This window comes from Vigna unguiculata, chromosome 7 (assembly GCF_004118075.2).
Source record: "Vigna unguiculata cultivar IT97K-499-35 chromosome 7, ASM411807v1, whole genome shotgun sequence".
Lineage (NCBI taxonomy): Eukaryota > Viridiplantae > Streptophyta > Magnoliopsida > Fabales > Fabaceae > Vigna > Vigna unguiculata.
The window spans coordinates 11872604-11887109 of record NC_040285.1 but is presented as its reverse complement, the minus strand read 5'-3'; the positions used below and the strand labels follow the sequence as shown (position 1 = coordinate 11887109).

Sequence of the window (14506 nt, the reverse complement as noted above, 5' to 3'; positions counted from 1 at the left end):
TTGGAGAGGATGAAATTGAAAATTAAAAAAAATGGACTGAAATATAATCAAAATAACAAATATATGGACCAAATTGATATTCAGACAAGGACCTGACACGTGTCACCTTACTGACTTGACACGTGGCACAATATTGACGTGACATGTGGTATGAATAATTTAAAAAAAAAGAAAATAAAAAAAATAAAAAAAAAGGAGTTGACACGTGACACATCCTTAACACCGTTACTATCATTCTAACGAAATGAACCTAATTGTTATGTATTTTCAAAAGTATGGACCTAATTGAGACTTAAACAAATCTTAAGATCTAATTGAGATTTTTGAATAAAAACATGAACCAATGAAGTATTTTAACCTAATAAATAATAAAAGATAAAATCAAATATATAAAGAAACAAAATTATTAAGATATTTTTTATTTTCTCTCTTATTGTCTTTTTAATTTCTCATGTTTTGTATTCTTCTCTCATGCATATTATTTATTTTTGTTACTAAAAAGAAATTAGACAGTTCATAATTTCTGTCCTCATTTTTTTCATATCTTTTCTTTCATTAATAAATAAATAAATAAAAGATATTTTCTCTTGTGTCATTTGATAATAAACTATTTTTTTAATATTTAGCACCACTTTTTTAACTCGTAATCTTTTTTGTGTATTATTTTTTATTAATATAGAAGAAAAAACAATAAATTTAGTTACTTTATAGTCTTACAAATGCAACGGTACTTTAAACTCAAGGAATTTTCATTACCTTAGCTTCTTGGTTGATTTTTCTGATGTTGTTCTTATAAATTTTTTATTCAACACTAATAACTTAAATTGTTCCTTGTATATCATTGGTGTTGTCCATTTGCTATGTTTCTAAAATATATTTTATCGTGGTATATTAAAAAGTGATTTAATGTAATTTATAAGATTGAAATCAATATATCTGTGTATTTTAAAAACAAATCATTGAAAGATATCAAAACTCCAACAGTGAATTCAAATTTAATTTTTTAAAAAGATTGGATTAAAAATCATTAATTAAAAAAAAAAGCCTAATGGTCTCTACTTATAAAATTAGAACAAAATTACGATTTAAAGAAAGCAAGAAAAACCTTTTTTTTAATCATATTACTATATTTATCAGTATTATTCTTTGGACAATATCACTTAGTTATTGAAATATTGTGCAAATGTACAAGGAAAAATAATTATTACGAAAAATGATACCGCGAAAGTAAAATTTCTTCATAAATAAGATTTTAAACATTTTTTAAAATGTTTATACGTGGCGGAATGCAATGTACTTGTAATCCAGAATTCAATTTTCGAAACAGACATTTTAATATCTATTTTACAATTTAGATTCTAAAACACAAGTAGCATCGTTTCGCAACATCCTTTTTATTGATTTTCTTCTTAAAAAGAGAAGACGGTTGGAACTATACATTTAAGAGATAAATTCTTAAATAACTAAGAAACTTAAATTTTATAAGAAAAAAGTAGGAAATGTAACTTTCGTAAATAGGTTACATACTCTGATAAAATCTTTCTCTGGTCTTGAAGAAAATGATGTGACTTAATAAATAAAAACCAAGTTGAATTGTTTAAAAAATGAAAGAACACAGAAGAAGAGTCATCAGAATAAGATACAAGATTGAAGTTAAACAAATCATTAGTGAATTGAGTAGTCCATTCTGGGATTACAATATTGAGAACAGCCAAGTTTTTCATAATCTTCCAGCTAAGTCATAACTGTTACAGCACTTCACTCCAATGGAGTTCCGATTGATTTTCTAATGTTTGAATGCATGATAGAGGGGAATGGATTCGATGACTTTTTTAGAAGAAAAAATTAAGCAACTTTAATTCATTTTCATGTCTTGAATGACTCACTTCAATTTTCAAAAAAAGAAATAATAATAAAAAACAAATGAGAATGAACTAAAGTCACATACTTTTCCCTCAAAATTAGTCAGTGAATCCGTTCTCCATGATAGACTAACTCACGATAAACACCATACCAGGTTGACTTGAAGCTCCATATTATGGCATGAAATACAAACTCATCTTTTAACTAAAGATTAATATCAATACCAGTTTAAGACTTAAGACTTGAAGATCCGTATCATGGCATGAATACAAACTCAGTACTTAGCTAAAGATAAACATTAATATCAGGCTAAGAATTGAGACTTGAAGCTCCATATCATGGCATGAAAACTTATCCACCCAATCCACAATTTGAATTAGAGAAGCTTCTTCGGTAAGCATCTATGTCATTATTCCCTGATCACCCCCAATGAAACTTGAAAAGTAAACTAGGTGTAGTACAGCATAACAACTGAACCAAATGTTATACAATTCTGTTGATTTGAGGATTATAATGAAGCAGGATCTAATGCAGATCAAAATGAACAGCAAGGAGAGATGGTCATCACCATCAATGAAACAAGTATAGAAGGATACTCTCCGATCAATTATGGTCTTGCGTAGGAGGAATTTCTGGTTTTCACTTGACATCTAGGATGTTTCAACTTCCATTCCAATGGATCCTTATCAAAAGGAACTGAATATCTTAAGCAATGAACTAATCTAAATCTGGCAATGGGGTTTTCCAATAGTTCCATGAGTTGTAGTCCTCCTGTGGTTTTTCAGAAGTCAAAAGTCAATTTTATTAGTAGCAAAGTTTAGATTCTATTCAACTAACTGGAAGTAGGAGCTGATTTGTTACCTGCTCGACCAAAGAAGTTGGTGGAAACATGTCATTCACAAGGGTGTGTAATGATGTATATGACTTTGCACCAATTCGGTGACTAATAGCTACCTCACCCTGTTATTTTCATAGGCATTTTAGTTGGTTGACAAAAACTAAAGTAACTATGATTGTTACAAAACATGAGTCCAGCATACACACCTTAGGGTTAATAATAAATATTTTTCCCTTCGGGATGCCAATCTTTCTGTAACTGAGCTCATCTGTATCTCTATTTCCAAATCCAGCGTAGAATGGGTTATAGTCAGAAGGGAAAAGCTTTTTGATATCCTGCGAAACAACAGTTTTAGATCATATATATATTACATTGTTGATAAGAACATGCCTTCCAATAACATTTCATGTTATACATCATAGATACATGATTTTGTGTTCTGGCATTTACCTCTAAACAAGCAATCTTGAATTCATGTGGTGCCCTTCGTATCACTTTCATCAGTAAACAAGCAACATAACGTCAGACACAAAAATCCATCTCCAAGGAAAACAGGGACAACTCATAATAAGCATATAAAAAGAAATAATAATAATAATAATACTAAAGAGATTACAGTGGTGCAACACAGATCAGTAACATAAATTATTCAACTCCAAGGAATAACAAAAATGAATAGCAGGTTGTCAATTGTTCCCACAAATGCTAAAGCAAAGGAGATTGGGTATGTTTAAGAATTATGTCATTCATCAATAGATAAGTCCGAGCGCAAGGTATATGCAGTCACTTCAGTTTATCAGAGTTCATAAATCTTAAAACAACTCAGAAAAATGTTCAATTTTCAGAATTTCATGCTCCAGATCCTGTGTCCTGTTTTTGCAATTATAACAGACAATATAATCCCTTTTTTGGGTGACAAAAGAACTACGAGCTTGTTTGTGGCAAAATTGAGTAGACTTGATTTTGTAAAGTTGAATATAATTGGAATGCGTACAGATTATCTCAATACAGATTTTACATCAAAATGTATGTCAGCGGGATGAGTTAATTTTGGGTGTTTCTGATAGACAAGATACAAATAGGACTTTAAAAGTGTATTCTAGGAAGAGAAGTAAAAATAGGAATTAGGCCTCTGTTAGAAAGGAAAGGAGGATTTTTCTGAGTAGTAAAAAACTGGACAATTTCCAGTGTGAAAGGAGTAGACTCCTTTGCGTACAAGTTTTTCTTCTATCCAGTAAACTCAGGGACGAATAACGCTCTTTTATTTCTGTGATTACAGAAAACCGAACCGTTTCACAAAAAAACACTAAAATTACATGAAATTCACAGCAGCATACATGACTTCGTAAAGACAGAATTATCAAACAAAAAACACAAGATGTCGAAAATGAAATCTTTATTACATAGCTAACAACCAAACTGCATAAACAAAATTGTAGCATCCATCACAACTAATCTCTGGTTAGAAATGTACCCACCTTCTCGGTAAAGTGAGGGAAATAATCCATCAGGTGAGATAACAACAGGTCCATTTGGTAAGGTTTTTCCATCCTGCACACACGCAATTATTATTACAATGACCATGTCCTCGTCAAGAATTAACCAAAATTCTATTTCAGGACAAAAATGAACAAATATAATAATAAAAAGAGAGTATAATATGGAAATATTTACTCACTCTTTCGTCTCCCTAACATACAGAGACATGAAGAGGTGTAAGAAAATGATAACATAATTGCCAAAAAAGGGATCAGCCCTCTTGATATGAGACAGGTCAGAAATATATCTTTCTGGTTCAGACCAGATACATGATCCAACTTCCTAATCATAATGTTATTTAATGTTTTGTGTTTGACAGGGTGAAAAAGTGATAATCACAAGAAGTGTAAACATTCTGCTTTACCACAAATAAGAGTTTACTGCTATCTTCTTTTTCTAATGCAAATTCCTTCAAATATACATATTTTAGCACACCTCGGCAACATCATTTTTAAATCTCATGGTACCTTAATGCCACTTTTTTCTGTGGCAACCTTGTATCTTAATCGAGTAGCCAAATATGCAGCTAAGTAATGTCTAGTGGATATTAAATCAAGACTGATACTCCTCCACAATACTAATAAGGTAGTTGATGCAACATAATCTTAACGTTGAAAAAACAAATCATATGTTGATACAAATACTTAAAAAGCACAGGATAACTTTAAATACCTGTTTCAAGTTGAACAAGAAATTTCTAGTTAGATATGCCTGGACAATGGCACGGGCACTCAGAAAAAGTAGCTGGTATCCATTTTCCTGACATAAAATACAGATAAAGTATTTAGAAATTAATCTCCTAGATATATAAATCGGCAAGACAATAGGCTTCACCATAACACCATGCTTGCTAGACTGCATTTTACATTAGACAGATCGCAAAGTTATGTTGATAACCATTAAATTTGTTTACATTTTCATTCCAATGGAAAGAAAGGCAAGCAGAAATTTGGGGCAATTAGGATAAACATATAAAAAAGCACTTGTACGATAAAAAAATACAAAAGTAAAATGAAACAAGCTTTTCCCATAAATGAAAATTAACTTACACGCCTCTACCTTTAGAGGAGTTAGATGAAAGTGTTATTCAAAAGTTTGAGATGGATAAGTTGATTTTAAATTGTATAAATTTTATTCAATTTATCTTATTTTCTTCTCCTATAACATATGGGATCCTAGTCCTAAATTGCATAATCATAATAATAATAATAAAGGAAAGGGTTAATCCAAGAGTAAGTCCAGTACACTTACTCAATTTAATAATTTTCGTAGAAATAAAACTAAAACATCCAATCACTGAATCATGTGGTGTTATATTAATGATCCTTGATACAAATTTAGATAAACTAAACATTCGTAGCTATGTAATCTTCAATTATTAATAATAATATTTATGAAATGCAAAATGAAACAGTAAAATAAAGTCAACGATGTACGGTAAATTTGAAGTACACAGGAAAACAAAAACAATTTTGTTTATAACACTAACACCAATTACATTCTCAGCTTCTCTAAATGTAAAAATTAATCTATTTAAAATAAAGAAACAAAATATGCAGAAAAAATAGGAAGATTCTAAAGATATTTTATCTTATTCAATATGGAGAACCTAAAGATACTTTTATCCCAATAAACCGCTATTTACAACAGGTAATGAAAGTAGATAGTCACACTAGTCACCAGCCTTCTTATAGACTATGTTTACTGATTGAAAAAAGATATTTGACCAGGACTCAGCCTCATTTGCCGAGCAATATCAAGTCCTGGCTAAAAGGAGGAAGGTTTAGTTCCTTCTATAAACCCATAAATTTATGAGATATTTACATTTACATAAGATCTATAAAACAAATCTAACCAAAGAGAGTTTACTTTAAATCACTGCAGATGCAATAAGAATTTCTAGGCCACAGTTCAATTCATCCTTAAAATAGAATACCCAAGAGGTAAATAGAAGTCACCTAGGCCTAGCAACTGAATTTTGTTTTCTGTCTCTAATAAGAGTCTCTCATCAGTTGTACAAACTCAAGCCAAATTTAGGAATAATGTACACATCTATGTTAAGAGACACATAATGAACAACTAGAAACAAGAATTTGAAATTTAATTACACATTCCACTGTACAATAATCTTCTTACATAAATATCTATGAAGATCTGTATCCATTTACCTCTTTAAATTTTTGCCATAACAATCCTACCCGAATTGAAATGAACATATGTTAGATCTGTACAAGTAAAAAAATATACATACCTTAATGGCACAGAAAAGCCTGGCTACTCCAGATTGCGTCCAATCTTTGCCAACTAAAGGCATGAACTGCCCCAAAACATCAGACCTAAAAGGAAAGAAAATACAAGCCTTTTTTATTGTGGTTCTGAAATAATAGTGTAACTGACATATATTTCCCTCTGTATTCAGACAGTTTGTCTAATTGTAAGAGTAAATGCAATCGTGTTTAACATCATTTTGTCATGAATGAACATTATAGCCCAGGGGTGTACATGGTTTTGTACATAAAACGAAAACCAAATTCAACTTAAAACAGAGTATGTAGATTGGATTTTAAATCAAACCACTCTATTTTTCAAAAATAGTTTGGCTTTTGACCAAACCAGATTCAAATTATTTAAACAGTTTATGAACAAAACTGAATTTGGTTCAAAACTGGCTTTTAATTCCAAACCAGTTCTTAAAACCAAAACTTATTTTCTAAAATGGTCCAAAGCTGATTTAGAATTAGTTTTATTTATAATCAGTTTTTAAAACTGGATAACAAAACCATTTGTAAAGAATTGAACTAGTTAGGCTTAAATACTATGTGTACTGTCTGCAATTTTCAAGAGTGGTTAGGTTTATTTTAACTTTTTTTTGCACAGCCCTAATCTATAATAACAAAGACAAGTTGGGTATGGATAAAAGTTTCTTAAAAATATATTGAATGTTGTGCAATCAGTAAGGCTCGTATTAAGAAGCAGTACCATAGGAGAAATAGAGTTAGGCCCAATTATTGTGCAGTCCCCCAGTTAATGAGGCTTTGTAAAAAGTGTAACTAACCAGCTACCCATTCAGATTTTATCTTCTCCTTAAAGTCATTGTCCCAGATAAGGATTCATCAGTAAGCATAATTTCTTTCTCTCTCTATCTACCCTTTTTGTATATGATGCAGTTTCTAACACTACCATCACAGGGTGACAATCTCAAAAGGTAAAAAAACGAAGACAATTCTCTACAAGGTTTAGTCAAAGGATCAGCTACAGAATTTTACATAGTATGTGCACAAGCTAATGACAGATGCTTCAGACTAAAAGTCATTTAATGCACCATAAGCTTATAGAAAGGCCGACTCCAAGACGAGGAACAACTAAAAATATGAAATTTCACACTTCAAAGCAGATCCTGCCCCCTGCTTCTCCATTGCCTTTCACTTTGTAACAGTCTAAATAGCATCAACAATTACCAAAGTTTGCATTATGGACACACATGGATTTCATCTACATCTAATTTAATCCAAACAGAATTACAGAGTTGTAGAGAAAAATAACAATATTGAAGTAGCGTCTATGTCAGGTCAAGTTAAAACAATACTTGTAGCCTAAAAAGCATTATTAGCAGCCTTACTTGGTAATAGTCCCATCAACGTCTGAAATAACAATTCTTGCATTCCACTTCCATAAATAGATATGAGCATCAACCTGTAATGCAATTAAAACTTCTCTCTTAAACAAAAAATGTCAATAAATGAATGTTCAGAAGTTAGTGAAAAAATGTCAACCTGTTGTGTACCGAGAACCCTTGTAGAGAAACTGAATGTTACCAAATTTTGACCATCTTTGAGGTTTAAGGATGCTATCTGCTCATTAGTGGGAACATTTGTTCTTAGAAATTGCTTTCCAGGAGACCCCTGGGAACTGGATGTTGGAGTAGTTTGGTTTGCAAAAGATCCAGACTCAGAATCAAGAAACACCTCCTCATTTGATGTATTGCTATTAGTATGGTCAAATGTTTTGACCTTTCGGAAAGGAATAGGCCACAGTCTCCATCTGCGCCCAGCTGAAGATGATCCTAGATCATTATCCCTAGACTTCAATGCTTGATCCTGTTCCACAGGAACCGTATCTTTGGGCTCAACAGGTAAATCTAAACCATAAACAGCCATTCCAAGAACAAGAGGAGAAGCCTTTTCCCACGTCATGTACCTCTCTTTAAACTTGATAACAAGATTTGGATTTTTAATTATTGAAGGAGCAGAACTTGTGAAGTCAACTGAAGATATGCGATGCGCTTCAAACACTTCAGCAGCAGCCACTGAACCCATGCCCAGCTTAAGTTCATGGCCACAAAGTGAAATCTCAAATCCTTCAAATTAATAGTTAAATGAGAATAAATAAACAGTGCATTAATATTAAATAAATAATTGAAGAATCCAAGTGCAAGCCATTTGCTGCACTGATCTTACCCAAACCCAAGTGGCTTTGGTCCCCTTTATTTGAAGTTTCTGTTTGAGGTTCCACTACCTCACATGTAGCCCTGACATCTTTGAGTGAAGGGGCTTGTTGACTCTCATCTACCGAATTATTTGACACTGACTTGACAACATGTTCATTATTCTGTTCTGTTTCAGTAATAATTGAACGATAGCCAGGATCAGTTTCAACTTCTCCAGATGCATTTTTCTCAACCTCTTGAATTTCCAATTCTGATTTTGGATATCCATAGCCATTAGAAGAAATGGAATAACCAGGAGGTGATAAATCATCGCCGCTTCTAGGTTGCACAATCCTCCCTTGTTCATCTTCATTAACTACAAAACAACTTCCATTAGATTGATCTGCTGAATTTTGAATCCCCAATGGAGAACCTGTATCTTGTAAATCAGCAGCATTTCCAGCCTGCTGACCGAAATGGTGCAGCTCCAAACAGCTTTTGAAAACACTCTCCCTATTGATACCAGATGCAGCCACTTCTGAATCAGTTTTCACCCGATCTTCCGGATTTTTAATCTCTAAGGATTCCTGTGTCTGACTAATATGTACCTCCTCTCTTTGACAAACTTCGTGTGAGAGCTTAAAAGTATTATCGTCACCATTAATGTTACAACATCTAGGATCGACATCAGTTGTTTGAGCGTCACGCTGACTAATATAATCAGTAGCCCAAGCATTTTCACCAATCTCTCCATTGCCTTCACATAAGTCAGTCTCTTCACCTGGTCCCAGATGAAATTGAGGAGTTTTTAATTGCACATTTTCCTGAGTCTCTGTTTCTGAGATAGGGGCCATTAATATATGACCATCAACACTCACCAAGACCATCTCTGGATGTGCACCCTGTGACTCTGCAAAATTGTCTCCCTCTAAGCTCCCGTAATTAGAGTCGTATTCTGACAACTCAACTGAATCTTCTAAAGAAGATCGATCATCTGGGAATTCATAAAATCTCCTATCAATATCAGATTCCGACCTTTGAATTTGAGACGCACGCACAACTGAGGAATCACACTCATCTTTCAACTTCAGAACCCCAGAATCCGAGATGCTATGATCAAGTCTATGAACATTACCCAAAAAGCCATTCTTTTTGTCAATGGAATCTTGAACAACCTCAATTGAATCTATCACTTTATCATCATCCACCTCCTTCAAGAAATAAGCCTCCCCTGAGTTGTCAAGACACATATGAAAATTGGCCTCAACACCATTAACATTTATCTTAACATACTTTTCCGCACCTTTGAGAACACCCTGAAATTTACCAAATCGAACATACCAAGGCGTACTCCGAAATGTCCCATCTTGTTGCTGAACAACAATCACATCAACAGCTCCACCAAAGGGGTGAAAAGGGGTTGCGACTGAGTACACACCTTGAGATATCAAGCTTCCAACTTTTCCAACCACATTCATTTTTTTGTTCTCTTTCTCAGAGAAAGAGAGTGGTCAAAAACCAAAACAGACCTCAAAATGTAACCCCAACGTCTTACATAAGTTATTCCTCCTACTCTTGTCTCTTCCCACTGATTAGCATTACGGTTCCTGATCAACAACACCACTACATGCAAACACAAATACAATTCATTTAAAAAAAATAACAATTTAAAAAAAAAAAACCACTATGACTAATTTAATGCAAAAAAAAAGGACTTTTCCCACCCATTAAGAGAATAATGAAGGGGTGACTGAAAATCCATAGTGAGAAACAGAATAATCAATATAAAAGCGGGTGGTACTTACAGATTCAGAAGAAAAAAAAAATCAGTGGACTCAAAAACTGATGGCGATTCCAGTTTTTCCCCCCTTCTGTTATATTTTTATCTAATGATGCTGTGAATCCTCCACCTCCTTGTCCTAGGTCGTTGTGAACGTTCTCATGGAGGGTTCAAAGTTTGAACTTGTGGAGGATTTGGAATCCAGAAAGAAATATCCCGGTTTCAGAAACAACCCTTCTCATTCCACGCCTTAAATAGTTACTCCCAACACGAAAATCCTCAATTACTCCATTTTCGCAGCCATATTACCAGAATTACCTTGTAGGATAATGCATAAAAAACGAATCCTGGGCGGGGGTTTTTCGTCATTTTCGTTGGTTTTGGTGCTTCAGCATGGACGAATCACAACACCCAACACCCTTCATGGTTTGTTTAACATATAGTCTTCACTCTTGATTTAAAAAAATTTGTTTTTGGGTACTTTTTATATTTTCATTTGATTATTTATTTGAAGTTAAATATGATTCCATCAACATTTAACCTAATGATATAAGATTTATTTAATGTTATGTAAATAAATGAATGAATTTAAAATATTAAAATATAAAATTAGAATTAAGAACTATTTATGAAATATATTTTAAAATAAATAACATTAAAAAAATATTTCCAAGTTGTAAATATATATTTATATTTATCAAATACAAATCATACATAAAGTACATGAATCGAATCAAAATACACTGTGAAGTTTTTTTTTCTTAATATATAAGCTTATTAAATTTCGTTTAAAATCAAGTTGTATTCGTATGTGTTTTGATAAATATTTCCATAAGGGAATCAGAAGCAGAATATACATTAACTTCTCTTTCATGAACAAAAGTAAATGCATCTTAATTTTTAAATAAGTTAATTGAAAAAGATTTTCTTTTAAAATTAAATATACATGGTAATTTTGTTACATAAAATATAATTTATTTTTTATGTCATTTTTCTATAAATATGTATGAAAAGGTTAATATACCTATTATCACAAAATTTAGTCTTAAACTCTCTTATTTTCAATCTTTTCTCTTATTTTTCATTGATTTTAAAGATTTTTACAAAACCAAATTAGATAGAGTTACTTTAATTACCGCACTCCTTATAATGCTACTAAGTAGTTAAACTCAAATTGGATTTAAATATTCATAAATATATGAAACTAATTTAAGTTAAATTCTTTTTTATCAGTTAAGTGTTAATTGTTAATATTTTATTAATAGAGGAATGTAAGGTCCATTAAATTCGTATTCTTTTTTTGCCCTAAATTAAAAGGGTTGTCATGATGTAATGGGTTTAAGGGATGACCCATTGGATGTTCAGACCCTAATCTGTCATAATTCCACCCTTTCACTCACTTTCCATAAACACGTCTCCTTACCTCCTTTTGAGCAGTCTCCACTCTCTGCTAGGGTTAGTCGTCAACCTTCCTCGAACTAGCTCAAGTCAAGTTTCTGCTCCACGTAAGTCACTCCTCAGCTCATGATTCCCCTTTTCTGGGCCTATGTCCATTGTTTACCGTTAGGGTTTGGTAATAACTCATCCATTTTCCTGTTTTACCGTTCGTTTCAGCTCTTTGGCCATCCTTAGAACAATTGTGCTCACTGTGTGCAGGTTAGAGTGTTCCGCTAGCTTGTTTTTTCAGGTATGGGAAGCTAGGGTTCGCCTTTTCTTTAAGTTATGCTGCTTGTGCTATTGTTTTACCGTTTTAATATGTTTGGTGTGTTGATGCGAACCTGTGTATGATAATTTTGAGCCATTGGCGACCTGTTGAGTGTTTGTGCACGAGAGAACAGTGGTGAGCACTGGTTTTCTCGCCCAAGCGAGCATGTCTCGCCTAGGCGAGATCAACAGAGGCTCGCCCAAGCTGCTTCACGCGAGCAGTCGCTCAAGCGAACCACGTTGCTCCTGAACGAGCGAGCATCTCGCCCAAGTGAGAGGGGTCTCGCCTAAGCGAGATCCCGCGTGAGGCTATTGTTCACTTTTCGAGCCCTCACCTAGGCGAAGGGGGCTCGCCTGAGCGAGAGCTTCTCGCCTGAGCAAGACCCTTCAGCCTGAGCGAGGAGCTGGGCGAGGTAGTGCGATGTGTGGTTGTTTCCCTGGATCTGGAATGATTAATGCTTGCTTGGATTTGATTATTGTGTTAAATGCATGAGACAAATAAATATTCATGAGTGATGTGATTCATGAATTGGAATGATGGGTTTGGCATGAACTTAGCATGTGATCTGAATGAGGAGGTTGGTATTAAAGTGACATGATAACGAGATGAGTTGGAATGGTATATTCACGAATGAAGTATGAAACATGAATTGGTATTGATTGAGCTGGAACGCGAAAAGGATTGGCTATAAAGATTGATATAGTGTAAATACATATATGCATGATAGGTCTTTCTTGATTGAATGAACATGTTTGGTCGATAGTCAGTGCATAAATCCTTGAGATCTCTAGGTGGGATCTCAAGGTCGTTCTTCAGTGGTCGGGACGTAATTCCATGGCCCCTATTAGTGGGTGTCCATGGTGGTGCCTCATCTATATAACTTGGTAAGGATTCAAGGTAAGGATTGCATCCTGACGCTCTAAGGAGTCAGTTTGCCTCACTTAGAGTGGACTGATTCCTGTGGTGAGAGTAGCAGGAGGCCTGAAACTCATTAAGGGCTAACATTGTGTGTGAGGGAATTGATTCATTGTAACACTTGTAACACATAGCTCGGGGGTGAGCACAAGTGCAAGCATCCGCTGAATTCGACCAGGTTATATGTATCCGATGAGTCGAGTCAGGGTCTAGTGTATTGCTTGAGAAAGTCATAACATGTCGGGTGATTTACAAATACTGCTTGAATTGGGTGATAGTATGTGACTGTATGATAAATTGATTTCTACTCTAGCTTACCCTACTATTTGTTGTTGTATGTTCTATGGTATGGTCTTTTCTCTTGCAATGATCATCAACTTGTTGATGAGAGCAGAGGTGAGAACTCCCCGAAATAACCAGGGTGATGGAGGTTCCGCTGCATAGTCTACATGGGTTGGACTTTATTTCTTCTTGATGGGCTTTTCCTTAGGGCTATGACTCATGTACCTGTCCATCCTTGGATTTATATACATTATGTTAAACTCTTTAACTAGTTTTCTTTTGGGTATCATGGTGTGCCTTAGGTTGTAAGGAGTTAAGTTTTAAACTCCAGGACTGCGCTATTATATTATTTTTATGTGACGCTTCCTTTTGTTTCGCTTATTAAATTAAATGGGGTGTTACATATGAAAAGGTTAATATACCTATTATCACAAAATTTAGTCTTAAACTTTCTTATTTTCAATCTTTTCTCTTATTTCTCATTGATTTTAAAGATTTTTACAAAACCAAATTAGATAGTTACTTTAATTACCGCACTCTTTATAATGCTGCTAAGTAGTTAAACTCAAATTGGATTTAAATATTCATAAATATATGAAACTAATTTAAGTTAAATTCTTTTTTATCACTTAAGTGTTAATTGTTAATATTTTATTAATATAAGAGTTCAAGTCAGAACTTCTTTTAATACAAGTAGAAAGTTAAACTTATAATTTCTATCTTTTTCTTTTTCTACTTTACTACTAAAGTATTTTATTTTCATTCACGATAAAATATTATATGTGAACATAATATTAAGAATTGAAGTATGAATTATTACATTAAATAAAATATTAAAATGGATGATATATAAAATAAATAAGATTTATTTTAACACCAAAAATATTTTTATTAAAATATAGATTGCAATAAATTAAATTACATCTGAACTTATCTTCAATGAATCTATAATATCTTCATGTCTAGACATATTAATGCAATAAGAGGATTTATAAACATTCATGACTTAACCATCGTCACATTAACTTATACGTAGTCAAGGTTTATTCCCATTTTTTCTCTTTCGGAATATTGCTTATTTATTGCTTGCATAGCAATTTTATGAATTTTTTAATACGCACGCGTTGACCACGTGATGTGTTAGGTGATGCTTTAGGT

The 14506-nt window shown here is 33.2% G+C and overlaps 1 protein-coding gene across 1 annotated transcript; it reads right to left on the bottom strand.

Annotated features, from left to right (window-relative positions):
* Positions 1–1665: 1665 nt before the first annotated feature.
* LOC114190845 (phosphatidate phosphatase PAH1-like) lies at positions 1666–10817 on the bottom strand. Its single transcript, XM_028079891.1, has 11 exons — positions 10472–10817; positions 8698–10289; positions 8014–8597; positions 7860–7933; positions 6492–6576; positions 4913–4999; positions 4180–4252; positions 3152–3195; positions 2908–3036; positions 2725–2823; positions 1666–2634 (listed from the first exon to the last, which is right to left on the bottom strand). Exons 2-11 carry the CDS (start codon positions 10142–10144, stop codon positions 2581–2583), a joined length of 2676 nt encoding a protein of 891 aa, XP_027935692.1. The 5' UTR covers positions 10145–10289; positions 10472–10817; the 3' UTR covers positions 1666–2580.
* Between the last annotated feature and the right edge of the window lie 3689 nt (positions 10818–14506).

Bases quoted from the DNA above. Each gene is read 5' to 3' on its own strand.
- LOC114190845 (XM_028079891.1), bottom strand. From the start codon at position 10,144: ATGAATGTGGTTGGAAAAGTTGGAAGCTTGATATCTCAAGGTGTGTAC. The intron at 5,000-6,491 runs GTATGTATATTT...ATTTTATGTCAG, and splicing joins GGCTTTTCTGTGCCATTAAG to GAAAATGGATACCAGCTACT. The intron at 4,253-4,912 runs GTATTTAAAGTT...GCGTGTGTGCAG, and splicing joins TCTTGTTCAACTTGAAACAG to GATGGAAAAACCTTACCAAA.